The sequence below is a fragment of the Brachyhypopomus gauderio genome, chromosome 1 (assembly GCF_052324685.1).
Source record: "Brachyhypopomus gauderio isolate BG-103 chromosome 1, BGAUD_0.2, whole genome shotgun sequence".
Lineage (NCBI taxonomy): Eukaryota > Metazoa > Chordata > Actinopteri > Gymnotiformes > Hypopomidae > Brachyhypopomus > Brachyhypopomus gauderio.
In genome coordinates, this window is record NC_135211.1 from 4,442,868 (window position 1) to 4,470,367 (window position 27,500).

At 47.7% G+C, this 27,500-nt stretch overlaps 2 protein-coding genes across 2 annotated transcripts in view; both read left to right on the forward strand.

Annotated features, from left to right (window-relative positions):
* ahr2 (aryl hydrocarbon receptor 2) overlaps nt 1–11,720 on the forward strand; it is a 57,219-nt gene extending 45,499 nt beyond the window's left edge. The window contains exons 3-11 of the mRNA XM_077013563.1: nt 4,965–5,095; nt 5,636–5,725; nt 7,003–7,123; nt 7,730–7,869; nt 8,119–8,321; nt 8,586–8,695; nt 8,945–9,086; nt 9,224–11,051; nt 11,504–11,720. Coding sequence (XP_076869678.1) covers nt 4,965–5,095; nt 5,636–5,725; nt 7,003–7,123; nt 7,730–7,869; nt 8,119–8,321; nt 8,586–8,695; nt 8,945–9,086; nt 9,224–11,051; nt 11,504–11,590 — 2,852 coding nt within the window. The 3' untranslated portion in view covers nt 11,591–11,720. The remainder of the gene's footprint in view (nt 1–4,964; nt 5,096–5,635; nt 5,726–7,002; nt 7,124–7,729; nt 7,870–8,118; nt 8,322–8,585; nt 8,696–8,944; nt 9,087–9,223; nt 11,052–11,503) is intronic.
* An 8,018-nt stretch (nt 11,721–19,738) lies between these two features.
* The window catches only part of ahr1b (aryl hydrocarbon receptor 1b), a 38,075-nt gene continuing 30,313 nt past the window's right edge, over nt 19,739–27,500 (forward strand). Inside the window, exons 1-2 of the mRNA XM_077013571.1 lie at nt 19,739–19,995; nt 24,231–24,418. Coding sequence (XP_076869686.1) covers nt 19,955–19,995; nt 24,231–24,418 — 229 coding nt within the window. The 5' untranslated portion in view covers nt 19,739–19,954. The remainder of the gene's footprint in view (nt 19,996–24,230; nt 24,419–27,500) is intronic.

Sequence of the window (27,500 nt, forward strand, 5' to 3'; positions counted from 1 at the left end):
TACACCTTGCTAGTACCAGGTTGGACCCCCTTTTGCCTTCAGAACTGCCTTAATCCTTCGTGGCAGATTCAACAAGGTACTGGAAACATTCCTCAGAGAGTCTGGTCCATGTTGACATGATAGCATCATGTGATTGCTACGCAGTTGCTGCAGATTTGTCGGCTGCACATCCATGATGTGAATCTCCCGTTCCACCACATCCCAAAGGTGCTCTATTGGACTGAGAGTTTCTTAAACTCATTATTGTGTTCAAGAAACCAGTCTGAGATGATTCACACTTTGACATGGCACGTTATCCTGCTGGAAGTAGCCATCAGAAGATGGACACACTGTGGTCATAACGGGATGGACATGGTCAGCAACAATACAGTGAGTCGCCGCTTAATGACGGGTCTGGTTAACGACGGACCGGAGTTACGACCAACTTTTTTTTTTTTTTTCGCGCGGTGAGCGGAGAAGAAGTGGCAGCACAGTTGGAGTGTTGTGGAGTGTTGTGGAGTGTAGTGTAGTGGGGGTGTTGTGGGGTTTTGTGTGGGGTGTTGTGGAGTGTAGTGGACTGTAGTGGAGTGTTGTGGAGTGTAGTGGAGTGTTGTGGAGTGTAGTGGAGTGTTGTGGCGGTGTTGTGGGGTTTTGTGTGGGGTGTTGTGGAGTGTAGTGGACTGTAGTGGAGTGTTGTGGAGTGTTGTGGAGTAGTGGACTGTAGTGGAGTGTTGTGGAGTGTAGTGGACTGTAGTGGACTGTAGTGGAGTGGTGTGGGGTGGTGTGGAGTGTTGTGTAGTGTTGTGGAGTGTAGTGGAGTGTTGTGGAGTGTAGTGTAGTGTTGTGGAGTGTTGTGGACTGTAGTGGAATGTTGTGTAGTGTTGTGGAGTGCTGTGGAGTGTAGTGGAGTGTTGTGGGGGTGTTGTGGTGTTGGGGTGTTGTGGGGTGTTGTGTGGGGTGTTGTGGAGTGTAGTGGACTGTAGTGGAGTGTTGTGGAGTGTAGTGGACTGTAGTGGAGTGGTGTGGGGTGGTGTGGAGTGTTGTGTAGTGTTGTGGAGTGTTGTGTAGTGTAGTGGAGTGTTGTGGAGTGGAGTGTAGTGTTGTGGACTGTAGTGGAATGTTGTGTAGTGTTGTGGAGTGTAGTGGAGTGTTGTGGGGGTGTTGTGGTGTTGGGGTGTTGTGGGGTGTTGTGGAGTGTAGTGGACTGTAGTGGAGTGTTGTGGACTGTAGTGGACTGTAGTGGAGTGTTGTGGAGTGGTGTGGAGTGTTGTGTAGTTTTGTGAAGTGTAGTGGAGTGTTGTGTAGTGTTGTGGAGTGTAGTGGAGTGTTGTGGAGTATAGTGTAGTGTTGTGGAGTGTTGCGGAGTGTAGTGGACTGTAGTGGAGTGTTGTGGGGGTGTTGTGGTGTTGGGGTGTTGTGGGGTTTTGTGTGGGGTGTTGTGGAGTGTAGTGGACTGTAGTGGAGTGTTGTGGGGTGTTGTGGAGTGTTGTGGAGTGTAGTGGAGTGTTGTGGACTGTAGTGGACTGTAGTGGACTGTAGTGGAGTGGTGTGGGGTGGTGTGGAGTGTTGTGTAGTGTTGTGTAGTGTTGTGGAGTGTAGTGGAGTGTTGTGGAGTGTAGTGTAGTGTTGTGGAGTGTAGTGGAGTGTTGTGTAGTGTTGTGGAGTGCTGTGGAGTGTAGTGGAGCGTTGTGGGGGTGTTGGGGTGTTGTGTGGGGTGTTGTGGAGTGTAGTGGACTGTAGTGGAGTGTTGTGGAGTGTAGTGGACTGTAGTGGACTGTAGTGGAGTGTTGTGGAGTGGTGTGGAGTGTTGTGTAGTGTTGTGAAGTGTTGTGGAGTGTAGTGGAGTATAGTGTAGTGTTGTGGAGTGTAGTGAAGTGTTGTGGAGTGTTGTGGGGTGTAGTGGAGTGTTGTGGGGTGCAGTGGAGTGTTGTGTAGTGTTGTGGAGGGTCGTGTACGATAAGCTGAGGCAGTGCAGCCTCCACCGCAGCCCATCTCGGCAACGTGATCGCTCTTTCTCATGCTGTACGCACGCATGAGAACTTTGTTAGTTTTTTTCTATACTGTATTTACAATCAAAGCGTATCTAAATCTAGGGTCGTGCTTAACGACGAAAACTGCTTTACGATGGACTTTTCAGTCTCTAACACCGTCGTTAAGCGGGGACTCACTGGGGACTCACTGTACTCAGGTAGGCTGTGGCATTAACACGATGCTCAACTGGTACTAATGGGCCCAACGTGTGCCAGGAAAACATTGCACCACCACCACCAGCCTGAACCATTGATACAAGGCAGGATGGATCCATGCTTTCATGTTGTTGACATCAAATTCTGACCCTGCCATCCAGGGTTCTTAGCTGACAGGAGTGGCACCTGGTGAGGTCTTCTGCTGCTGTAGCCCATCCGCCTCAAGGTTCCACGTGTTGTGCGTTCAGAGATGCTCTTCTGCGTATCTTGGTTGTAACGACTGTAACGGTTATTTGAGTTACTGTTGCCGTTCAGCTCGAACCAATCTGGCCATTCTCCTCTGATCTCTGGCATCAACAAGGCATTTGACCCACAGAACTGCTGCTCACTGGATATTTTGTCTTTTTCTGACCATTCTCTGTAAACCCTTGAGATGGTTGTGCATGAAAATCCCAGTTGATCAGCAGTTTCTGGAAAAATCAGACCGCCCGTCTGGCACCAACAACCATGCCACGTTCAAAGTCACTTAAATCACCTTTCTTCTTCATTCTGATACTCGGTTTGAACTGCAGCAGATCGTCTTGGCCATGTCTACATGCCTAAATGGATTGAGTTGCTGCCATGTGATTGGCTGATTCAACATTTGCTTCAATGAGCAGTTGGACAGGTGTACCTAATAAAGTGGCCGGTGAGTGTATACACACACAAACTAACACAAACGCACCTATAGTACATGGTGGCCGGTTACAAAATGAAAGTGTAGTATTAATTTATTTTGATGGAGGTGGGGGCAGGGGTGATGGAGAATTAACCACTTTATCTAATCACCTCTGTAAGCCACTTTACAACACACACACGCGAACACACATGGTGTTCATGTACTAGTTCAACACAATACATTTAGCTCTTATAGATTTAGTCCAGACCTTCCCCCTGTTGGTGGGGTGTGTGTGTGTGTGTGTGTGTGTGTGTGTGTGTGTGTGTGTGTGTGTGTGTGTGTGTGTGTGTGTGTGTGTGTGTGTTTTGTGTGTGTGTGTGTGTGTGTGTGTGTGTGTGTGTGTGTGTGTGTGTGTGTGTGTGTGTGTGTGTGTGTGTGGAGGACCCATGCATGCTTACTGCAGTTCTAACAGAACAAGAGAGAATATTCGATTAGAGGATCAGGTTCAAGTGGTTCTGTGGATCTGTCTGATAAGCGTGTGTGTGTGTGTGTGTGTGTGTGTGTGTGTGTGTGTGTGTGTGTGTGTGTGTGTAATAAGGAGTTATTGTGTGTATATGTCTGTTTGTGTGAATGTTTGTCTGCTTCTGTTTGTATGTGTTTGTTCAGTATAATATTGGTTTCAGTCTCTCTCTCTCTCTCCCTCTCCCCCTCTTCCTTTCCTCTTTCTCTCACGCCATCCTGGCATTTCAGGTCTGTAATCGAGTGTGTGGCCAGTCCTACGTCCAACCCTGTCATTTCTGAAGCTGTACAGATCCCTGATGAGACCTGACATGTGTGTTCGGCCCTTATCCGTGACATTTAATAACAGCGTGGACAGAGTTATGAGAGGCCCATACTGAGACCATATAACCCATATAACCATTCATAAACCCTCTCATAACCCAAGCCGCTCAGGGTTTTCTCAGCCCTCATCTTGACTCGACTCCAGATTGATAAGTCACCTCTAATAAATTTGTTTTACTGTATGACATCTGTAAAATGTTAGAGACATACAGAGAAACGTCCAGCTTCAAGATGGCAGCCACTACTGTTGATCCAGAGAACCCTTAAACACCCAAGTCTCTTGACTGATCAACTACATTCAGAGCAGAGGAACCATGTCTGTTTCTACAGAATACAGTTCTTTTAAAAGTCACTCTGGACTGACGGTCAGGGTTTGGCAACATGTGTGTGTGTGTGTGTGTGTGTGTGTGTGTGTGTGTGTGTGTGTGTGTGTGTGTGTGTGTGTGTGTGTGTGTGTGTGTGTGTGTGTGTGTGTGTGTGTGTGCTCGCGCGCTCTGTAGTATTACAAAGATGGCACTGCCAGGAATGAAGAGATGTATTATAGACACCACCCGCTTTTCGTGTTAGTCGTTCTTTCTGTGTCCTGCTCTCTTACTGTAAGTACCGTGGCAAACGTACTTTCAGAGTTGTTACCTACAGACAGCATGAGAAACACCCAACCAATATCCTCTGTTTGTCAGCGTCTCAGACTTCTCATATCTCAGGTCTGCATTACACCTCCTGTTAGTTTTGGTTGCATGCATCGTACTACCATGACGACAGCTGGGCCTATCAAGTGCAGCCTGCCTGTCCAATGAGGGAAGAGATTGTTCGGCCGTCTTGTTGCTTTGAGAAACCACGCAACCTTGTCTCTGGAAACGTGTTCACTAAGCGTTCAGAAAGAAGGTCCCCAGCTGATCTGGGTACAGGGAGCGGGTTGAGGTGGGTCTAGGGTGGAAGGAGTGGGAGGGGCTGAAGGGGTGGGAGTGGGCGGGGCAGAGGGCGTGTGACAGCTCTGTTGACCAGTTTCAGGTCCCAATGCTAGTGCCAGCTAATCTTTCTTATCATCCCGACACAAAGAAAATTGTCCATTCACGTCAAAGTTTTGGCCTGACAGAAGCCACTGTTCTCTGAATCGTTTCAAAATATTGGCATTTATTAAAAAAAGGAAAATAAGAAAACATAAAGGCTTGTGCTTGATTCAGTGTGGTATCATTTAATCTGGCATGAGGGACAATAGAACATATGATTGACATTAGAAAATAGAGCTAATATAAATGGGTTTTTAATGTGGTCTTTTCTCTCTCTGTCTCTCTCAGCTACTATGAAGAAGAATGTGGGTGGTGCTGGGGGCTGGCCCATGGACAGAACGGGGACGTTTGGTGGAAATGGACAGATTATCAGCAGCCTAGATGGTGTCAACTTCTCAGAGGGAGAGTTACTGCTGCAGGTACACACACACACACACACACACACACACACACATTAATAATATATATATTATTAACAATATATAGCAGTGTCACATATGTACATTACATATGGAAGAGTTTTTACACACACACACACACACACACACACACACACACACACACACACACACACACACACACACACACACACACACACACACACACACACACTCTATCCCCCCATAACCCCCTCCCCCCTCTCTCTCTCTATTGTTCAGGGCTGATGGCTCCTTTGCGTGACTAGCGGTTATATTCTCTCACTCTTTGTTGTCGTGTTCAACACCTTAACAAAGGCCTCCCTAATTATGAGCAACTGGCCTTCCTTCAGCCCCTGCCGCCACACACACACACACACACACACACATCAGCTCCAGACTCTCGTTCGCCAGCTCACATTCCCGACACAGTAGTTTGGTGCTTTTGTTGTTTGAATTACTGCTGCTCTTAAATTGTATATGTAATCATCATTGGGACGTGCTTATTTCTGTCTTTGTGTGTGTGTGTGTTTTACAATTCAGGCTCTGAATGGCTTTGTGCTGGTTATAACAGCTGAAGGCTATGTGTTCTACTCTTCGTCCACTATACAAGACTACCTAGGCTTTCATCAGGTAAGAGCACACACATTCACTTTTCACATCAAGCGTCCTGTTTAGAGACTTCCTTCCCTGGTCACTCGGATGTAGCGTGTGTGTGTGTGTGTGTGTGTGTGTGTGTGTGTGTGTGTGTGTGTGTGTGTGTGTGTGTGTGTGTGTGTGTGTGTGTGTGTGTGTGTGTGTGTGTGTGTGTGCGTGCGTGCGCCCTGTGTCTGCTAAAGTATGCAGGGTCATGCCCCCACCTCCTCAGGCCAACCCTACATGACTGGGGGTGTGGCTTGGCAACCAATGAGGGGGAGGGGTCATGAGGGCATCAGCTTAGCCTCCCCATGTGAGTACAGGGCAGAGGAAGGAGTTCTCACCTGCTAATTTTCGGGAGTTAGGGTTACTGTGACAGGTGGGTGTGGCCAATGACGTGTGGGCGTGGCCTATTTGAGGCAGGCGGTGCACCCGTTCTGTTCATACAAGCAGAGGCACCGCTCTGCTCCGGATACAGAGCTTCCACCAGCGTCCACAGGAAACACTTCAGTGGCGTGACTGACAGCACTAGAAAGACCTGTCTGTCTGTTTACCGACACAGCCTGAAGGAGACTTACATACAGACAGAGACAGGTTACTGTAGTACAGTTTATCCACAGAGATGCAGACAACAGAGCTTTCATGGGGCTGTGGTTGGAAGACCCCTGGTCAGTTCTCCCGATCTGGGCTAGCAGGACACCGTGTCGGATACACTGCCCAACCATGGGGGGGGGGGGGGGGGGGGGTCCATGGGCCTCCGAGTGTGTGTGTGCGTGTGTGTGTGTGTGTGTGTGCGCATGTGCATGCGTGTGTGTGTGTGTGTGTGCATGTTAATGTATGTGTGATAGCATGCACGTGTGGTTGCGTGTGTATATTCGTGTCTGTGTGTGCGTGTGAGTATGTCTAATTTTGCAACAATCCAGTTTGACTAGCTTAGTGTCACACATACAGGTAGTTTACTGTGTGTGTGTGTGTGTGTGTGTGTGTGTGTGTGTGTGTGTGTGTGTGTGTGTGTGTGTGTGTGTGTGTGTCCTTATGCAAGCGTGTGTGTGTGTGTCCTTATGCAAGCGCGTGTGTGTGGGTTTTTGTTTGGCTTGTATTTTTGTACATGAATCACAGCAATTGTTTTACTACAAATGTTACACAACACCACTATTAAAATGGCTGTGTTCTCTCACACTTTGTGTGTAAGGTGCTTGTGGCTTCTGTTGTGTTTGCCTTCTTTTGACAGGTGTGCATTCTTGTGTTTGCGCGTGTGTGTTCCCTCTATGCAGTCAGACGTGGTCCATCAGAGTGTGTTTGAGCTGATCCATACAGACGACCGGGCCACGTTTCGACGACAGCTACACTTTGCCCTCAACCCTGTGCAGAGTGACCTCCCTGAGGACAATGATGGTTAGCAGGGATTTGCCCCATATGAGATGATACTGAGACTAGCCCTGTTTAAGCTTTTGCACTAACCTCTTTTTTTATTTGGTAGTCCAATATGAAATAAAATTGATATTTGAGATCCTGAAATCCTGTAGAAATATGGACCGTTTTGCTGGTTATATTTTAACCATTATGTTAAGTTTACATAAGAATACTTCACTATATATTGATCGTATAAAACATTTTTATCATGTTCATATGCTTTGGGGCCCTTGAGTGGTACAACAGAAACACTGTTAGCATTGCCGAAACATCGGGTTTACTCTTCCGGGGAGCACCAGGCCGTCCTGTTCTGACCACGTCTGTCCTGTTCTGACCACGTCTGTCCTGTTCTGACCGTCTGCTGTTGGCAGCGGGACTGGAATGTTTGCTGGGCTACACGTCGCTGCAGGTTGGCTTCGAGCTGAGATTAGGTCTTCCTTTCAGGCAGAAACAAAAAAATAACTGAGTCTCGTCACTGAGTAAACGCAGAGTGATTAGCACCACCACCCCAACTCAAACCCAACCCCACCCAAATAACCCCCCCCCGTGCCGATTGGCCAACTCTGACGCTGCGGTCTGTTCCTGCAGGTCTACAGAACAGCAGTGACATCACCAGCAACATCATCTCCTACAACCCCCAGCAGCTGCCGCCGGAGAACTCCTCCTTCCTGGAGAGAAGCTTCTGTTGCCGATTCCGCTGTCTCCTCGACAACTCCTCTGGCTTCCTGGTAAACGGTTGACGTGGCTACGGTTGCCCAGCGATGTGTCCACGAAAACACTTTAGTCCGCACACAAGGGAAATTGCTTGGCCTGAGAGGCATTATATAAACATCATCATATGAAACATATTTGTGTTTGGTATGCTTCTAGGCTTACATGTATATGTATTTCTAGGACATATTTGTCATATTTTCCTCACATGCATATTTGTGCATGCACGCTGACCTCTGACCCGAGGCCCACGTCCTGCTCCTTAGGCTCTGAACTTCCAGGGTCGGCTGAAGTACCTTCATGGCCAAAACAAAATGGCGGAAGACGGCACCATTACCCACCCCCAGTTGGCCCTGTTCGCCATAGCCACGCCCCTCCAGTCTCCCTCCATCCTGGAGATACGCAGCAAGACCCTCCTCTTCCAGACCAAGCACAAGCTGGACTTCACACCCATGGGCATCGACACCAGGTGCCACCACACTCCCCACCCCCAGCACAGGGGTGACACGATATCGGCGATAACATCATATCGTGATATTTTCTATTGTATTTGTCGGTTTTGGTAGGTTTTATGCATTTCGGTAAATTTTAGACACATTTTTTAGACTGATATTATTTAGTTTGTTGGATCGTATTGGTTCTGTGGTTCATAATCCAACACCCAGTGGACTCTTACCTGTTTGTATAGTGTGTGGGTGTGGGTGTCTAACATTGGTATTGCTGCTCTGTCCAGGGGGAAGGTGGTACTGGGTTATACTGAGATTGAGCTGTGTATGAGGGGAACCGGATACCAGTTTATCCACGCTGCTGACATGATGTACTGCGCTGACAACCACTTGCGGAGTAAGTTGGACCCCAACCCAAACCCTCACCCTCCCAATATTGCACAGTGACACTCGGGAGTATAGACACAACCCCGTTCTTTACCTTGCAAAGAATATGAGACAAACCTCAAATACAAACACTTCTCTTACCACCTGAGCTGACATTTCTTTTCCACGTGCATTTCAGGGCTTAGGGTTCAACATTTCCAAGTTCAGCTGTATCTACTGCTCTGAATCATCTTGATATTGAAACCTCTTCCCTTCACAGTGATCAAGACAGGGGAGAGCGGTTTGACGGTTTTCCGGCTCCTGTCAAAGTCGGGAACGTGGATCTGGGTCCAGGCCAACGCCAGGCTGGTCTTCAAAGGAGGGCGGCCGGACTTCATCGTGGCTCGGCAACGAGCTCTAACGTGAGTCTATCAAATTAACCCAGTCAAGATCTCAGCATGGGCTGACATTTGAGAAACTGACCAATTTCTTCTTGTCTCTTGCTCTCACTCTTTTGTATTCCGTACTTTTGCTCCGTCTCTCGCCGCGTCCATCTCAGTAACGAGGAAGGTGACGAGCACCTTCGTCAGAGGAAGCTGCAGCTGCCCTTCTCCTTCGCCACCGGCGAGGCCGTCCTCTACGAGACGGGGCCCCTTGTGAACATGGGCGACATGGGCCCCGGTCAGAGCAGCAGCGTCCATGAGCCTCCTGCCATGGGCGGCCCCAACTCCATGATGAACCCCATACTCAAGCAGGACCAGTCCGTCTACAAGCCGAACGAGGACCCCAATATCCCCTTCTCTCTGGAGAAGGCCTTCCAGGACAGTCACGCCCTGCTCACCGTACCCAGTCATTCTTGGCAACCGGCCCCGGTGGACCCCGCCGTGGCCGCCGACGCCAAAGAGGAGATGCAGGAGATGATGGAGAGCCTGCAGCAGATCATTGGCGACAGCAATTTGTGCGGCGACCTGGGTGAGCTGGAGGTGGACCAGCAGGAGCTGAAGGACTGGGAGAACACGCTGCTCCGTATCAGCAGTCTCAACTCCGGCGAGATGCCCGTCGAGCTCAATGACATTGTGGCCGATGACATCTTCTCATACGTGGAGGACATGCTGTACAAGGAGGGCATGGCCGGCCAGACCGAGCAGCTGCCTGGGTGCCTGGCCGATCTGCAGCTGAAGGGTAGTCTGGGTGACTTTGAGGGGCGGGATGGTGGGCGGGGCCCAGGAGCGTTCTTCCGGGACGGGGTTGACAAAGGCGGCATGGTGGGTGGCAGGACCTTGAAGCTCACCCACCTCGGGCCAGAGATGGCTCTCGGACAGCAGGAGATGCTGCAGGACGAGTTCATGGATCCACTCATGAACCTGACCGGGTTCCGCCCAGTTCCCGGGCCACAGCAGAACCAAGCCAGACTGACCCAGCACAGAGGGGCAGCCCAGCAGAGCGCGCTTACAGCCGGAGCTCAGAGTCACACACAGGCCACAAACAGGGTTTACTCAGAGAGCATTGATCTGCCCAACCTTCAGAACCAAGCCCAGCCAATGGGCTTCCACAACCACAACTCCCTGTCGGTGAACCAGCCTGTCAGGCCGAGCAATCAGTGGGAGGGGCCTGTATCCAGCGGTGATACAAATACATGGAATGTTTCCCTTTCACAGGATGTCCCTCTAAACCCAACAACCAGCTCCTCTCTCCAACACTTGCCCAAGAGATCCCCGGTTTGGCCTTCACCTCAGCCTCCTGTTCAGCAGGGTCTGACCACGATGCCCAGTGTCCCCAAAATCCCCAACATTCCAAACGGTCCCACTGTTCCCAACGTTCCCAGTGCTCGCGGTGGTCACAGTGTCCTCTACAGTCAGCCAACAGACGTCCAGCAGGATCCATTCACCCAACTACTGCTACAGAACAACTTTGGCTCGGTCCAACAGTCCATCTCCCACCCTCGTGCTGCTAATACAGCCTATGGCCAACAGGAGGAGTTTATGCATTCTGCTGCTAATTCGGTCTATGTGCAGCAGGAGTCTCTCATGCAGCCCTGTGCAAGTGCAGTATACGGCCAGCAGGGGGAGATGAGGGGCAACTCTTCTGCGGCGCCAACCAGCTGCATGTTCGATGTGGCATCCCAGGGCCCTGTTAACGGGATGCGCTACGCCCCGGTGGGGTCAGACGCCGTGATTTCAACCTGCCAAAACACAAAAGGGTTTGGGTCCCAGAATTTACCACAGGGATCATGCTTCTACCAGAGCGGACTGGGAGAGAACCTCGTTAACAGCATGGCCCTTCCAGCAGAGGGCGCCACCATCAGCACCGTCCCCAGCCACAGAATACTGGGCACAGACAACTTACTCCAACAGCAGCAGTTTCTCGCCTGCAACGGCCAGACACAGGTAACACACACACACACACACACACACACACGCTGCAAAATTACATTTACAGCATTAGTAGCCTCTTATATGTAGAGTCACTTAGAAATATAAATCTACATAATATTTCAGAAGTTCTCTAAAATTCACTTAAGTCATTAAAGGAAGTTGGACAAGCTTCACAGTGCTCAAATGAGGTGACTTCACTGGGGTCTGATCACTAAACCCGTCCCAGACAAAAGTTCTGTTTTTGGGGCTAGCTGACAGTCGTGATCCAATTTTAGGAAGTCATACCTTGTACATAGAATAAGAGGAAACACAGATACTAGCATTATTTAAAAATCAATTTACCAGAAATACAGATTTATCAATTATAGCATTTGCACTGGTTCACAAATATTTTTTGTGATTTAGTACCTAGTGTGCCTACCACTCTACTGCCGCTAAAATGTTTGAACTGTCCCCACCCACAGGTCAGAAACCATCCAATCAAGAACGGAACGTTCCAAGTCCCCACCCAGTCTTGCTTCACCAACAGCCACCCAAACAAGGACTATTAGAGCAAGCCCGTCCACCACAGCCTAAATGTGCCCACAGACGTCTACTTTTCTCCCGTGGAAAAAAAAAAAAGACATGTCCCTCTGGAGACACCGTACATACTTCAGATTCATGTACAGCTGTTTTTGTTTTGCTGTCTGTTTTATTTTTTTTCTTCTCTCAGCTGCAAATGGACAGAAGATTGAATTTCTCCCAGCGTGGAGGTTTGGTAAGGGTAGCACTCTGTGAAACAGACTACCTATGGACCCCCAGTTCTCTGCTTACACACACTTATTCATTCATTAATTCAAATTTCCAGGCCTTTATTAATTAATTTGCTCCCTGCCTGGAGAGAGAAGAAGTATCGGAAAGGACATATTTATTTTTACATTTCATAAATTTCCTTCGTCTCTGGTTCATGTTCTGTTTCATACTTGTGTTTGTTTCTCTCTCGGATAAACAAAAGTAATGGACAGGCAAAGATTGTGGGCAGGGTGTGTGTGTGTGTGTGTGTGTGTGTGTGTGTGTGTGTGTGTGTGTGTGTGTGTGTGTGTGCACGCGCAGGTATGTGTGTGCATGTGTGGTTTGTGTGCATGTGTGCACATTCGTGTATGTGTGTGCGTGCATGTGCGTAGACGTGTGTGCACGATTCGTGCACTGTATGTGCACTATGTGTGCACCTGTGTACACGGGCGCGCACGTGTGGGTGCGTGCGTGCATGTGTGTGGCCGAGAGGAGACACCCAGAGCTCACTTATGAAGTATGCAGTGGAAAAGGTGGAACCTTTTCACTGCGGGGATAAGATTCTGGGGAAAGCCATTTAAGGCGCACAGCCGTTTTCTATTTATTTCAAAAGTTTAGAGTTTAGACTCCAAAAGGGAAAGGCTGTGACTGTAGCTGAGAGGCCATCATTTGCTCCCTCATAATTGACTCTTTATGCACTTAAGAAGGTGAAGAACACACCTGTAAAAAAGAAAAAAATGTTAGAATTTTAAAAAGGCAAAAAAATAATAATGGCGTATCCAAAGATTCAACAGAACGTGTCAGTGTAAGCGATGCGAGGGTTGGCGTGAGTCATGTCCGTGTGTACACCACTGCACAAACGGCCACATCTGTTCTACGATGCTCCGGGAGTGGGAGGGGCCATGAGGATGTCATGGCAACTAGAGCTTGACTGACTGCCACGTTGAAGCAGAACTCCCCTGAAGCTCTTACTGTTTCGGATTGAAGGCGAGCAGAGGAACCCCCCACCCCCTCCCCCACTAAACTCGGTGGTCACATGGTCCCAGTGGTCACATGGTCCCTGAGGCCAGACACTCGAGTCCAGGAGCTTGACACTATAATCTCTGTTGCCAGAGTGGAGAAAAAACACAACCCAGCAATTGTGTTTTTAAACCTGAACTGCACTTTACTAGGACTGTCTCTGGATGATTTACTAGGACCATCTCTGGATAATTTCATTGCAGCAAAAGAAGTGTAAAAGATACGGAAACTGTGAACAGGAATTTATCGGCCGGGTTCTGGCCTGCTGTCAAGGTTTCCGGCCCCTCCCCTCACCTGACACTCTCCAAAACAGCCATGCCATTTTATCGGAATAATCCGAAATTATGACGCAGAACATCATATATTCATTCTGCTTTTTAAATATTTTTTTTTTTGCTTTATATATGCTTTTATATTTTTATAAGCATTTAATCCGTGTTAAAACGTCAATGAGCCATTTTCTTTTCATTTCCGCATCTTACTGATGAACACTCTTCTGCCCACGATCTCCGGCGCCTCTGCCGGTCGCGAGCACGCGCCCTCTCGCTGACGCCTCCGCCCTGCGAGAGCTACGTCGCGCGCAGCTCTCATCCATAGCGAGACGCAGTCGGACGGCGAGGTTGAAAACAAGAGTGTGAAGCAAAGAGCGCACAGAGGTCAGACCACAGAGCAGCTGTCACTGCGTTTGTTTGTTGTGCCTGTGTTGTTTTGTTTTGGACCCCCCCACCCCTATTTACCCCACCCATGAGTAACTGACTACAATCCATCACTCAGAAGTCTTTGGGGATTAGATGTGTGCAGCGCCCCGCTTCGTCAGAGCAGGTCTGGGGAGATGGTGGCAGGTGATCTCAGTGATGCTCCATGAATCTGTCCCACGTGCCATATCCGGACACTTTAGCCTTTTAATACCACTAACATCATCATATAGCATTATGAACGTGTAAATGTACTAAAGTTTATGTCTCTGAATGTTTATTACCTGAACATCAAGGAAATATGACTGATAGCGAGTTTGGTGTTAAGGACGAAACGCTTTCCTTTCTTTTCTCCTGAATATATATTTTTATTACCCCCTTCTGTTTCTGTCTAAAATCAGAAAGTGTAGCATGTCTTCATGCCAGTACAGGGGAATCGGGCCCAGTTGGGTTCAGGCTTCAGAATGATTAGGCTTGTGATAGATAGAGGGTGTGCACGTGATGTCATAGATGGAAGGAGTTGCTGTGGTTACACTCACTAAGTGACACAGATAAGTGGGCGTGACCATATGACCAGATTTTGCAGAATTAAAAGCGCCTTCACAGCCTGTAAAAAACGTGCTACGTGCCATATTCGTCAATTGTGATTTTTCACCGCAATCGAAATTTGTCCTCGGCATTGTGCAATTAGAACACACTCTAGTGATTACTAGGGGGCTGTGGATCACACGTGCCCAGAGCGGTGGCCAGCCCTAGCCCGGCGCCCGGGGAGCAGTTGGGGTTAGGTGCCTTGCTCAAGGGCACCTCAGTCATGGTCTCAGGTCTGGGAATCGAACCCACGACCCTCCGGCCACAAGACCAGTTCTCTACCACAGGACCATGACCAGGCCCACTCTATGGCCAGATCCTCTTATTCCTGTCCTGTTACTCAGAAATAAAATACATTTTAAAACATAAATATTTTCACAGTCACAGAATATATGAAAAGTAGTTCATGTGAGACCTAAGAATGATGTCTGATTATTCTGAGACATTCTGTACGAGGGCAAAATGGACATCACATGAAAAAAATCCTCAGAGCATCACTGTCAGGTCTGTATTAGTTAGGCTTTAAAATTAAAGTTAAAGTGAGAAAAACGTCATACAGAAGGTAAACTTCATCTTTCCTATCTGACCAATGGTTACACTTAGGACACGTACATGAGGGACCAATTGTTACACTTAGGACACGTACATGAGGGACCAATTGTTGCATGTTGTGTGCATGTTGAGCACAATGTGGTGACCGTAGAAACCAAATTAAAATATGAAATATTTTTTTAAATCCCAAATAGAGCATTTGTTTGGGAAAAAGAAGTTGTATGGTCACCCTATAGTTAGTGTTCAATGTGAATGCCACAAAAATATCTGAAGTATGAAAGAGCTGTTGTGGGATTGTTCAAAGAGATTCAGCAGGATCTTTTTACAGACCGACAAGCTAACTAAAGAAGATAAACTCTGTTGGCTAGCCAAGATGAACCCAGATTAGACAGTAAACCAAATAGCTTTGTAGATTTGGAAATTAGCTATGGTTTGAACAGAGAAACATTAAAATCACGATGACCACAAGAATTTTTATGCCATAGTTAATCATAACATTGGAGGCAAAGGTTGTTTTACCTGCACAAATATATAGCTAGCAATGTTAGCCAGGAATCAAGTAGATCCTGCTAGCTTAATTTTGGTTTAGTGTTCCAAATAAAATATATATATTTTTATTTAGAGTTTATTCCTGGCACTGAAATCAGGCAGGCGTCATCAGGAACATGGCCATGCTGATATTAATGGGTTGCTGGTTCTTCTGTAATTTTGGGGCAGATCAATGTCAGGTCCAACTGCATTTAAGCAGATAATTACCTGGTTTCACCATTTCCCCTAATGCACACAGCACATTCTGGCGTGAAGGTGATGTCAGTGCATACCCTCTATATCTCATTCTTCAGAGAGGTGCAGTGACGTGCTGGTTTGAGTTGAGGATACAGTGAAATCAGTGAAATTGACACCTGAAGTGTTAAGCTAGTGTGGTCCATACACCACAGCTCCACCCTCAGAGTCTTCACTGGAAGTCTGAATTTAATACTGGGCAAACTCAACGTCGGTGGTAGCCACACAGCCGTGATCAGACACGCCTGAGATCAGATACTGGCCCGAGGGCGTAGACTGGACCGATGTGTCCCGTCTGTCTGACTCATGTGAGGTGTGGCGGTAAAAAGAGACGCTAATGTGCAAGTGGCGAGAGCTTTGGATCAGACCGCTGGGTTATAACACCAGCAGACGGCACCAGAACCAGCTCCTCCAGCGAAATCTGAAAACTAGAGCATCTGTATCTCTCTGTCTGTCTCTTCGTCACTCTCTCTCTCTCTTTCCGGGTTCAGTCAGTGTGTGTTGGGTAGTAAAGGCGGGGTCGTGACCTGGCAGCTATAGTGAGCGTGGCTCTCGTGTAACCCTGGGTTCGGTTGGCCCTCAGTGTGTGTGTGTGTCTCATTGTGGCAGGCCGGACATTCATTTACACTAGTGTTGTTCAGAGCCTTACCGTTCAAGGGGGGAAAGGAGTATGTGTGTGTGTGTGTGTGTGTGTGTGTGTGTGAGTGTGTGTGTGTGTGTGTGTGTGTGTGTGTACAAGCCTCCTGTTAGTCTGAGCACCTAAAGAATTGTCACGTGCACACGTTTTGTGTTCCTGTGTTCTTTCTGTCCTTCTCTAATGATGACCGAAGAGGAGGCAAAGGTGATGCACCCTACAAGATGTCCTAAAAACATATTTACGACACATCAGTTTTGATATTGATTTCAGTATCCAGAAAAAATTCTTCAAAAGCATGTCAACAAAGTATTGAAAACAAGGGATAACATAATAGGTCAGAGAGATGATTGACAGGTCAGTGGGAGGTTCTGGGGAGTTTTCGTGGCTGTAGGGGTCTACCGTGTGGACGGGTGGGCAGACATGGGGCGGGGCTTCCTCTCAGCCACTCCCCCTGCTGAGCAGGTTCGGCGTGCGTTTCCCCTAGTCGGGCTCCACGGCAACACCCCAGAACCGCCTCTCCCTCTCTGCATCCACCTGGGCACTCAACAGATCCGCGCAAACACCTCCCACCCCAGATATTTGTTGTTTGTTGTTGTGGGTTTTGTTTTGTTTTGTTTGTTTGTTTTTTGTTTCTTTGTTTCACCAACTATTGTGATGACATTCATCTGCCTTCTTTTAAATGCAGTATCAGTGTATAATTTACTATATCATTATTGTATGCATTTTTGATGTTGTTGTTCAACATGGCCTTTTTATGCTCACAAGTATAGTATAAACGATTTTTTCAATTTCTTCGCACAGCTTGTAAAATCTATACTTTTTTTCTTCGATTATATGGCTTTTTCTGTTATTATGATTATTTGATTATATAGCTTATACTGTTTTGTTAGTAAATGTCATGTGTTTGCTGTGCCTGTCAATATTCATATCTTTATATTAATAAAAATCGTTTATAAAGCATTGTTATTGGATTTTTACTATTTCCACAAGAGGGAGCTAGTGAACATATTCATATATCCTGATATGTTGACCGTGCCATGTGCTCTAAACACAGTTAGTCATTGCCACATTTATGTTTCATCAACAGTCCTGTTCTAGGTCACCCACTAGATTCAACCCATGTGTTGATGCATTTATTGTTGTTTTTAAAAAGGTGCATGAATTGATTCAAAATACACATCAGCACTGCTGCACTAAATTGGGCGTGAACACCAATGAGCACCAGTGGGTAATCAGCAGTAACAGGTTCACGGGATGTTTCTAAGGTTGAAACTAACCACAGCCTGACTCTCCTGGATCTCCTGACTCTCCTGGATCTCCTGGGTCTCCCTCCCCTCCTCTGGTCTGACCTCTCTGGGTTTAATGGAGCTTGTCATGACTTCATGCAGTAACTGCAGTGATGTTTTCTTTGCTCCCTGGATCTTGCATTGTCACTCTACAGCTGACCCATTTATGTTCGCTGTCTAATGTACCTTCGGTTGTAGCCTCTGCAAGTTTTTCTTGTGACCCTTTTCGGGTTTGGGGTAATAGGTTTGGGGTATTGGGAATAGCCTGCTTAAGTCCTTCAATCATGTCTTCATTATGAATGCTTTCGCTTCAGTGAGCAAGCCAAAGATTATCATGCAAACTCAGTAAGAGTGCGAGGAAGAAACCTTGAGAGGAACCAAGAATCAAGGGGGGGGGGGGGGGGTATCTTCCTTTGGTCAGCACAAAACTCCACAGCAAGAAACATATAAATGCTAATACTAAAAATAAGTAAAAATAACAAGTAAGTAATGGAAGCAATGGGATTGTGGGAGTCTTGGTCTGATGAGTGTAGGGGTGCCTGAACCCCGTCTGGCGTAAGGACGATGGTGGGTTGTTGGGGTGGAGGGGGAGGGGCCACAGCAGGGGGTGGTGGGAGGAGCCACAGTTTGAGGCTTGCTGTGGCCCACCAACAGCATTGACACCAGGAGTAGAGGAACCTCTGCAGAAACACGTTAAGATGAGGAGACATGTCCGAAAACTGTTGAAAAGGTCAAATGTGCAAGGAAGGACTCTGAAAGATCTAACTATGGGAGCACAGCTCAAATGAGCCAGAAGGAAACACATATGAGTGAACTACATCACAGCATATCAAATCTGCACCTTTAATGTCTGACCATACAAATGGGTTTTTAGCCTAGTCTTAAATATTGAGATTGTGTCTGAGTGTCGAACGGGAGGTTATTCCATAGGGTGGGAGCTCTATAGGAAAAGGCTCCAACCCCACTCCAACTTCAACTTTATATAGGACTTTAAAAACAGCTTCAGTTGACCCAAAGTGCTGCACAGCGGATATGGTAAACAAAAACAAGCAAACATTAATCAAGCACCTTCAGGAGCAGCTGATCGGCTGACCTGAGGCATCGAGTGGGACCGTGTGGGTGGAGGAGCTAGGAGAGGTGAGGTGGGGTGAGTACACTTAAAGATTTAAAAACTAAAGAATCTTCAAATTAATTCTAAAATGCATAGGCAGCCTGTGGAGGGAGGCCAGAATAGGTGTTATGTGGTCCCTCTTACGCTCTCCAGTTAAAATCTGGCAGCAGCGGTCTGTACTACCTGGAGCCGTTTGAGGGAGAAATGGCTGACTCCAAAATAAGGTGTTACAGTAATCCAGCCGAGATGTAATGAAGGCATGGATCACTGTTTCAAAGTGCTCGTGTGCTAGGATGGCCTTAACTTTAGCCAGCTGCCCTAGTGATAGGTTACCATATTCCAGGTGTTAACCTGATCAATGGGAATGACAGATAATATTAATACCAAACCAGGAGCTCATTAAATATACTATAAGAAGATTGTTCTGTGCTCTGGAGATTATCACAGACGTATTTAAATCAATATAAATATTTAAAATATTTAACATTAATATAAAGTTTTACTGTAAGCCAATGCAATGTAGCTAAAATATGAGTAATCCTAAATTACTTCTAGTAAAAACATCCTAATTCTAGTAACTCTGGCTGCTGTGTGTGAACTATTTGGAGTCTGTGTAAACATTTAGTGGTACAGCCAGATAGTAAAGCATCACAGGAGTCCAATCTGGAAGTGATAAATGCAGGGACTACATTTCCTGTATCATGTAATGACAGTGTGTTTCTAATCTTCGTAATGTTCCTGAAGTGGAAAAGGCTGTCAAAGAAATATAATTTGCACAAGCTTTGAACGAGGGAGTGGGATCCATAATTAAACCAAGATATTTAACCATTTTACATGGTGTATTTGGGAGATCATCAAGGTTTATTAGGCCTACATAATCAGAGATCCTAATACTGGCTGCCTGTGTGCCTAAGAGTGTTCTTAAATAAGAGAATACCTTTTATTTCCACTGTTTGGGGTTATTTTTAGTTAGACTTTTTTTTTGTCCGGGTTGGCTTTGTTTTGGGTTATGTCCTGCACACACCTGACCTGAAATTTGCGGCTTTAAATTTTAAACACTCCCGAGACGACGAGGCTGCAGTACACTTTACACTTAATGTGATATTAATATGAAGTGAGAGTGAAGCAACGTTGAAACGGTGCAGCAGCGTTGGCACTGTGTGCTGCTGTAGTCTGATGTAGTGATATCCTGCCTAGTGCCTGTCTGACTGATGTACTGAGGAGAGCTTCGTGAGTCGGGAGGGCAACGGGGCAGGGCAGGTTCGGGGCAGGTTCGGCGGAGCGCCGCTACCTGCAGACTGCTGCGGTATTTACCTCAGATCTAAACTTTAGAAGCGTGAGGCACCCCTGACTGACTTTCGTGGTTCGTTTATTCATTCTGTGACAGCTAGAGAAGAAGTGGTGGAGACTTGTTGGTTTAGATGTAGTGTAGCCTCACATTACTGGACCGCAGGACTGGACAACCGTCGAACATGAACGCGGGACGGAAACGGAGAAAACCCGCACAGAGGACGTAAGTACCGTTTTTAGTGTTTTTAGTGCCGAGTTCAGCACCGACAGACCCCAAATCACCTCATTCAGATTGTCCGTAACAATTTTACCTCATGGAAATCATTTATATGTTCATATAGAAAAGGGGAAGTGGTCCACAACCTTTCGGTTCTGATTGTTGTCGTGATTATGCCCGTATTGAATCTCCGCAGCAGTCGTGTGATAATGAGACAGGCCTACCTGTCATTAACCACAGGTGTGTATCACTGAGCTCAGTCCAATTTAGTGTGAGAACATCATTCTGGATCAAATTCTATCTAATCTTATATTCCATCATTTTTCATACTTCTGAGAGGTGTCTACATTGATTTGCGTGCTAATAGACGACTCCTAAATTTCATCACCAATTCGTGGTCCCATCAATTTGTAAAATCCTAAATAAACACTCCTATTATTTTTGTATACATTTTCCTAATTTCTTATCCTAATTTCAGGCGTGGAGGTTGTCACACCTGCACGTGGAGCAGGATTTAAATCATGGAGTAATTTGTATGTATAATTTGGTCACCCCTAGTATAAAAATATATTAACTAAAAACACAATAAATAAAATAATAAACATAAAACAACAATAAAATAAACAATAATATACTTGGTTAATAATGTCCGTAAACGTAATGTGAGGATAATAACGACGGCTGTGTAACGAGGCTTGCGCCACGGAGCGAGAGGACGGACACAAGTGCTGAGAAGAGCGAGATTTATTCAGGGGAATACCGTAATCATCGTCGGATAGCCAGGCAGGGTCGATAACAGGAGGGCAGTCCGTAAAACAGGCAAAGACAGGCATCACAAGACAGGGGGCACGGAAAACAGGAGAAACACGAAAACGGTCAGGCACAGAGAACAGCGGTGGGATAAACACGATCACAAATGAATTCAAAATACCGGACAAAGGACAAGGGAGACTCAGGGGCTTTTATACACAGAACTAAACTAGGGACAGGTGATGACAATGACACAGGGGCGTGGTAACAAACGAGGGATTCATAAAACTAACGAGCAGGGCGGGACAAACGGGCAAGAACACAGACACGAGGGAACCCAGAGTGACAGCTAGGAGAGGGGGCGTAGCCGCACGTGACAGAACCCCCCCTCAAAGCGTGCCACTCTGGGGCACGCAAGGGCAGACAGGACAGGGAACCAGACTAGGACAAGACAGGGAACCACGGAACACGGCGAGGGACAGGGACAGCAGACACGGGACGGACCGGAGGAACAGACCAGGGGAAAGCAGGGCACGGAGACCGGGGCACGGCAGGGACAGGGGGACCAGAGACGGGCCAGGAGCTGGGCTGGGGCATGGCGGTACACGGGACACATGGAGACCGGACAGGGCAAGGAGCAGGGCCGGACAGTACAGGACCGGGGACAGACACGGGAGTGGGGCCAGGGGACAAGGCGGAGGCAAACACAGAGGCAAAGACACCATGAACAACGGAGACAGGCACAGGCACAAGGTGGGTGACAACTTGGGGAACAGACATGGGGACAGGGACAGAGACGACACCACAGGAAACAGACACGGGAACAGGAACACAGACCTTGACAGACACAACCACGGGGACAGGGACCAAAACAAAACCAGGGACGGGACCAGGGAGCAAGGGGAACACGGGCAACGGAACATAGGAGGCACATGACGGAGCAGGGGGAACACCAAGTCCATGCCCAACAGGGGGCAGCACAGTCTCTGGGGCGACAGGTGCGGCCGGGCGGCAGGCAGCGGGAACAGGAGCCGGCAGACAGGCAGCGGGAACTGGAGCCGGCAGACAGGCAGCGGGGACAGGCAGGGTCCGCTGGCGGGCAGCGGGGACAGGCAGGGTCCGCTGGCGGGCAGCGGGGACAGGCAGGGTCCGCTGGCGGGCAGCGGGGACAGGCAGGGTCCGCTGGCGGGCAGCGGGAACGGGAGCCGGCGTGGACGACCTCTCCAGGGTCGCGGGGACAGGAACCGGCGTGGACGACCTCTCCAGGGTCGCGGGGACAGGAACCGGCGTGGACTGCTGACGGGCAGCGGGGACAGGAACCGGCGTGGACGACCTCTCCAGGGTCGCGGGGACAGGAACCGGCGTGGACTGCTGACGGGCAGCGGGGACAGGAACCGGCGTGGACGACCCCTCCAGGGTCGCGGGGACAGGAACCGGCGTGGACGACCTCTCCAGGGTCGCGGGGACAGGAACCGGCGTGGACTGCTGACGGGCAGCGGGGACAGGAACCGGCGTGGACGACCCCTCCAGGGTCGCGGGGACAGGAACCGGCGTGGATGAGACACCCTCGGGGGGCGGAACCACCGGGCTGACGTCCTCAGGGGGCGGAACCACCGGGCTGACGTCCTCAGGGGGCGGAACCACCGGGCTGACGTCCTCAGGGGGCGGAACCACCGGGCTGACGTCCTCAGGGGGCGTGACCGCCATACTGACGTCCTCGGGGGGCGTGACCGCCATACTGACGTCATCGGGGGGCGTGACCGCCATACTGACGTCATCGGGGGGCGTGACCGCCATACTGACATCATCGGGGGGCGTGACCGCCATACTGACGTCATCGGGGGGCGTGACCGCCATACTGACGTCATCGGGGGGCGTGACCGCCATACTGACGTCATCGGGGGGCGTGACCGCCACACTGACGTCATCGGGGGGCGGGACCGCCATACTGACGTCATCGGGGGGCGGGACCGCCATACTGACGTGGCTCGTACTCCCCCCCAAAAAATACTTGGGGTTGTCATGTGGAGTAGCCGGCAGGATCAGAGGCGGTGGGTCCTCCTCCTCAGGGTCCTGGGTGAGCCTGGCAGAACACACAGACACACAAGCTCCTCGGTTGCTCTCTCTGCTGCGGCTCCGCCTCCCTTGAGGCGCCGGGAGCTCACGGTGGTCAGAGAGAGTCAACCGAGGGTTAAGCGAAAACTTGTCTGTGCGCTCAGACCGTCTGCCCGCTGCTCGCACGACAGGAGGTTTTTCCCTGTCGTGTTCGCAAAACCGGGCAGACACACAGCGCTCAGATGGAGTCTCGTCGCGAAAGCCAGTAGAAAGAGACTGCGCTTTCTTTGGTCGGCGACGAGACTTCCTTGTACCCGCAGCGCCAGGGGTATTCCTGTCTCTAGTTTGTTCGCACTGAAATACCGGAGAGTCGAACCGGATTAAACCAGCCGACATCCATTCACAGTGTTTGAACTCACCAGAGTCTCGCTCTCTCGCTGTGTCCTTGATTGGTCCGGTATTATGTAACGAGGCTTGCGCCACGGAGCGAGAGGACGGACACAAGTGCTGAGAAGAGCGAGATTTATTCAGGGGAATACCGTAATCATCGTCGGATAGCCAGGCAGGGTCGATAACAGGAGGGCAGTCCGTAAAACAGGCAAAGACAGGCATCACAAGACAGGGGGCACGGAAAACAGGAGAAACACGAAAACGGTCAGGCACAGAGAACAGCGGTGGGATAAACACGATCACAAATGAATTCAAAATACCGGACAAAGGACAAGGGAGACTCAGGGGCTTTTATACACAGAACTAAACTAGGGACAGGTGATGACAATGACACAGGGGCGTGGTAACAAACGAGGGATTCATAAAACTAACGAGCAGGGCGGGACAAACGGGCAAGAACACAGACACGAGGGAACCCAGAGTGACAGCTAGGAGAGGGGGCGTAGCCGCACGTGACAGGCTGTCAGAATGATCTTCCTGTTATGATTATGATTATTATGATTACTATATTATTATTATTATTATTATTATTATTGGTAAAGCTCCACGTCACCTGCACCTGCAGTTTGACTTGGTTTTTGATCATATATCGAATACAACGTACAGTAGGCTACAGTATGTTAAACTAATATTACAATACAATATTTGTATTTAATAATTGTACAAATGTTTAAAACATATCAGAAAGAAGAGTATTGGCAACACATATTTGTGTTCGTTTCCAGCAGGCCTTTGTCAAATTAACCACATAAATATGAATAATATAGTTATACACAGACACTGTTGTAATTTAAACCACAGTATGTGTGTGTGTGTGTGTGTGTGTGTGTGTGTGTGTGTGTGTGTGTGTGTGTGTGTGTGTGTGTGTGTGTGTGTGAGTGAGTGAGTGTGTGTGGGTGCATGCATGGGTGGGTGGGGAATTGTATATATAAATGTATATGAACATGTTTGCATATGTAATAGTATACACACACACACACACGCAGGGTGAAGCCACCTCCAGCTGAGGGCGTGAAGTCAAACCCGTCAAAGCGGCACCGGGACCGTCTGAACGCAGAGCTGGAGCGGCTGGCGTGTCTGCTGCCCTTCCCCGACCACGTCACCTCGGGCCTGGACAAACTCTCCATCCTACGCCTCAGTGTCTCCTACCTGCGCACCAAGAGCTTCTTCTCTGGTGAGTGTGCAGGGTAGAACCTGCATTTATGTACGTGTGTGTGTGTGTGTGTGTGTGTGTGTGTGTGTGTGTGTGTGTGTGTGTGTGTGTGTACGTGATGAGTCCTCATTTGCTGAGATGTTAGTGGTGTTAGATAGTGTTAGTGGGAGATATTCCTGAGATGTTAGTGGTGTTAGTTAGTGTTAGTGGGAGATATTCCTGAGATGGTAGTGGTGTTTGTTAGGGTTAGTAGGAGACATTCCTGAGATGTTAGTGGTGTTAGTTAGTGTTAGTGGGAGACATTCCTGAGATGTTAGTGGTGTTAGTTAGTGTTAGTGGGAGATATTCCTGAGATGTTAGTGCTGTTAGTTAGTGTTAGTGGGAGATATTCCTGAGATGTTAGTGCTGTTAGTTAGTGTTAGTGGGAGATATTCCTGAGATGTTAGTGGTGTTAGTTAGTGTTAGTGTGAGATATTCGTGGACTGCTTCAGTCATTAGTGAGTCTCATAATGACAGTGCAGGGTTGGTGATGTGTTGTGTGTCTGATCTATTCACTTCATTTACTCACCCTTTCATGTTAATTCCCTGTGACCTGTGATCACAAGCCCCACCCTTTTAAGACTTGAGTAGGCAAGTTTGCTCGGGCAAATTAACGTTCTCGTTTTAAGAACTAAAGTAGTATCAGTGCTGCTAATAATTAAGGACAGTATCGCTGCTCCTAGTAATAGTAATGTCATTTGTAATGATGACAAAGTGATAAAGTGTGTGATATATCTTCTGTTACTCTACACAAATGCACACTCAATCACATAGAAGTAGAATCTGATCTGTGTGTGTCTCCACCCTGTTTTAAACTGTGCAATGTTGAATGTCTTCCATGCTATAAATTCATAAAGCTGGTTCTGGTTTACATTATTAATGACTAACAGCAGCCTGGTCCAGCAATGTAGCAAATTGACAAAGGACACACACACACACACACACACACACACACACACACATACACACACACACACACACACACACACACACTCACAACATGTTGTGGTTCCTGTCATGTTGTTTTGATGGTTTTCCTCTCTGCCTCTCTGTAACCTAGCAGCATACTCCAGGCCCACTGATGACCACTCCCCCCTCATTAAATATTCAAATAAGCTCTTACTGAGGCCTTTTTACGGATCACTGGTTATTCAGCGCACGAGCACACAACATGCGACCACATCGTTATGTGTGTGCACACCGTGCATGTGTGTGTGAGCAACAGTGTGTGTGATTCATTATAGACTTTTTAATTCTCGTTCTTAGTAATATTTTTCACCATTAAAAAATGATTAATTCATTTATTAAAATATTTACAGCAGTTAGAGAGATCTAATAGACCTACTTCTGTCTACAGTCCCTGACATAAGAAGGCGGATAAGCAACAGAACAGGACTGTAGAAGATTAGCCTTATTTTTAAACTATTATGGTGTAATAGCAAATTTTATTTGATTGTACTGATATAATCACATTATAGATTTCCCTTGAAGAACATTTAAAGGATTATGATGTAGGATATGTTTGGTGTTCTCAAAAGTCTTTTTTGGAGGTGACATTAACCATTTAAGTTATAATTCAAGTCAGATGAGAAATACAAAATTGTGGTTTTGTTGTGTTTTTCTGGGCTATTTGTGTCATGTAATTCACACCGATCAAAGGGAAGTTCATTACGTACATACACACATACACACACGCATTCACATACACACACACATACATGCACACACACATACACTCACGCAAACACACATATGCATGCACGCAAACACACATGCATGCATCAAGCCACACACACACACACACGCATATGTACTGTACATATTTACACATAAAAACACACAAATAGCATGTATCAAGTGTATGCTCATATGGGTTTGTAGATTTGCATTGTGAATGGCTGTATTTCATCAGATGCACAGCACTCAGAGATCTGCCATACAAAACATGCCAGCGTCAGTAGAGTGCAAGTGTGGTCTCAGTGCAGCGCCCCCTACTGACCAAATTCAAATGCATATGATCCAGATGTAAAGGAGTCTTGATGTGCAAGAGAAAGAGACAGAGATAGATGGTGAGAGAGAGACAGAGAATGAGAGAGTGTGTGTGTGTGTGTGTGTGTGTGTGTGTGTGTGTGTGTGTGGTGTGTGTGTGTGGTGTGTGTTTTCATTAAGTAGATCCTACCCTGTCTCCTTCTAAAACTGTAGAAACACCAGTTAATTCTCTTTCTAATACCATGATCTGCCTTTGAAAGGGGCTAAAAAAGTAGATCTTCAGAGATCAGCTGCAGTGAACTTCTGAACTCCTCAACTCCTCAACTCCTCAACTCCTGAACCTCTGAGTTAATCAGTCCTGGGAACACTGTGGGCTGACATTGGTAACACTATGTTCTCATTGGACACATCCATAACACATGTACAGTTAATGTCTTGTTGAGGCTTGGCGAGTTAAGGGTGTGTACGATAACAGCATTTTCAGGGCACATGTAGTAGCCCTGCTGGAGACAGACATACTAACACTGTAGTCAGTCTGTGTATTATAATACTTAGTGTTACGGTGTGTTATGGTGTTATGCTGTGTTTTGTTAGGGTTAATTACACTGTGTAGATGTTTGTTGGAGTAATACGTTATGCCTGTGCATGTTAATGTCATATCAGAATGTTAACGCTACATTCAGTGGCGGACTTAGAAATTTGGGGGCACAAGGCAAATTTAGCTAGGGGGCTCATCAACATTAATATGCGAGAAATAAGTCAGCTAATCAGGGGGCCCCTACAGTGGACTGCAGTGGGAGGGGCCAAGGCAGTTGCCTAGCCACGCCTCTATGCAAAGACCGCCTCTGGCTACATTATACAAGTGTTCAGATTGTGTGTGCCAAGACTCTGTATTCAGGATATGTGTGTGTGTATGCAGGGTACCCGCGGGTCCTTAAAAAGTCTTAAAATGTCTTAAATTTAGTTTTCCATATTCAAGGCCTAAAAATGTCTTAAAATGTCTGGAATTTTATGAGGGGAGGCATTAAATTATTATAAGTGTGTGTTGTTCAGTTGTTCTGGCGCGATGTGAGCT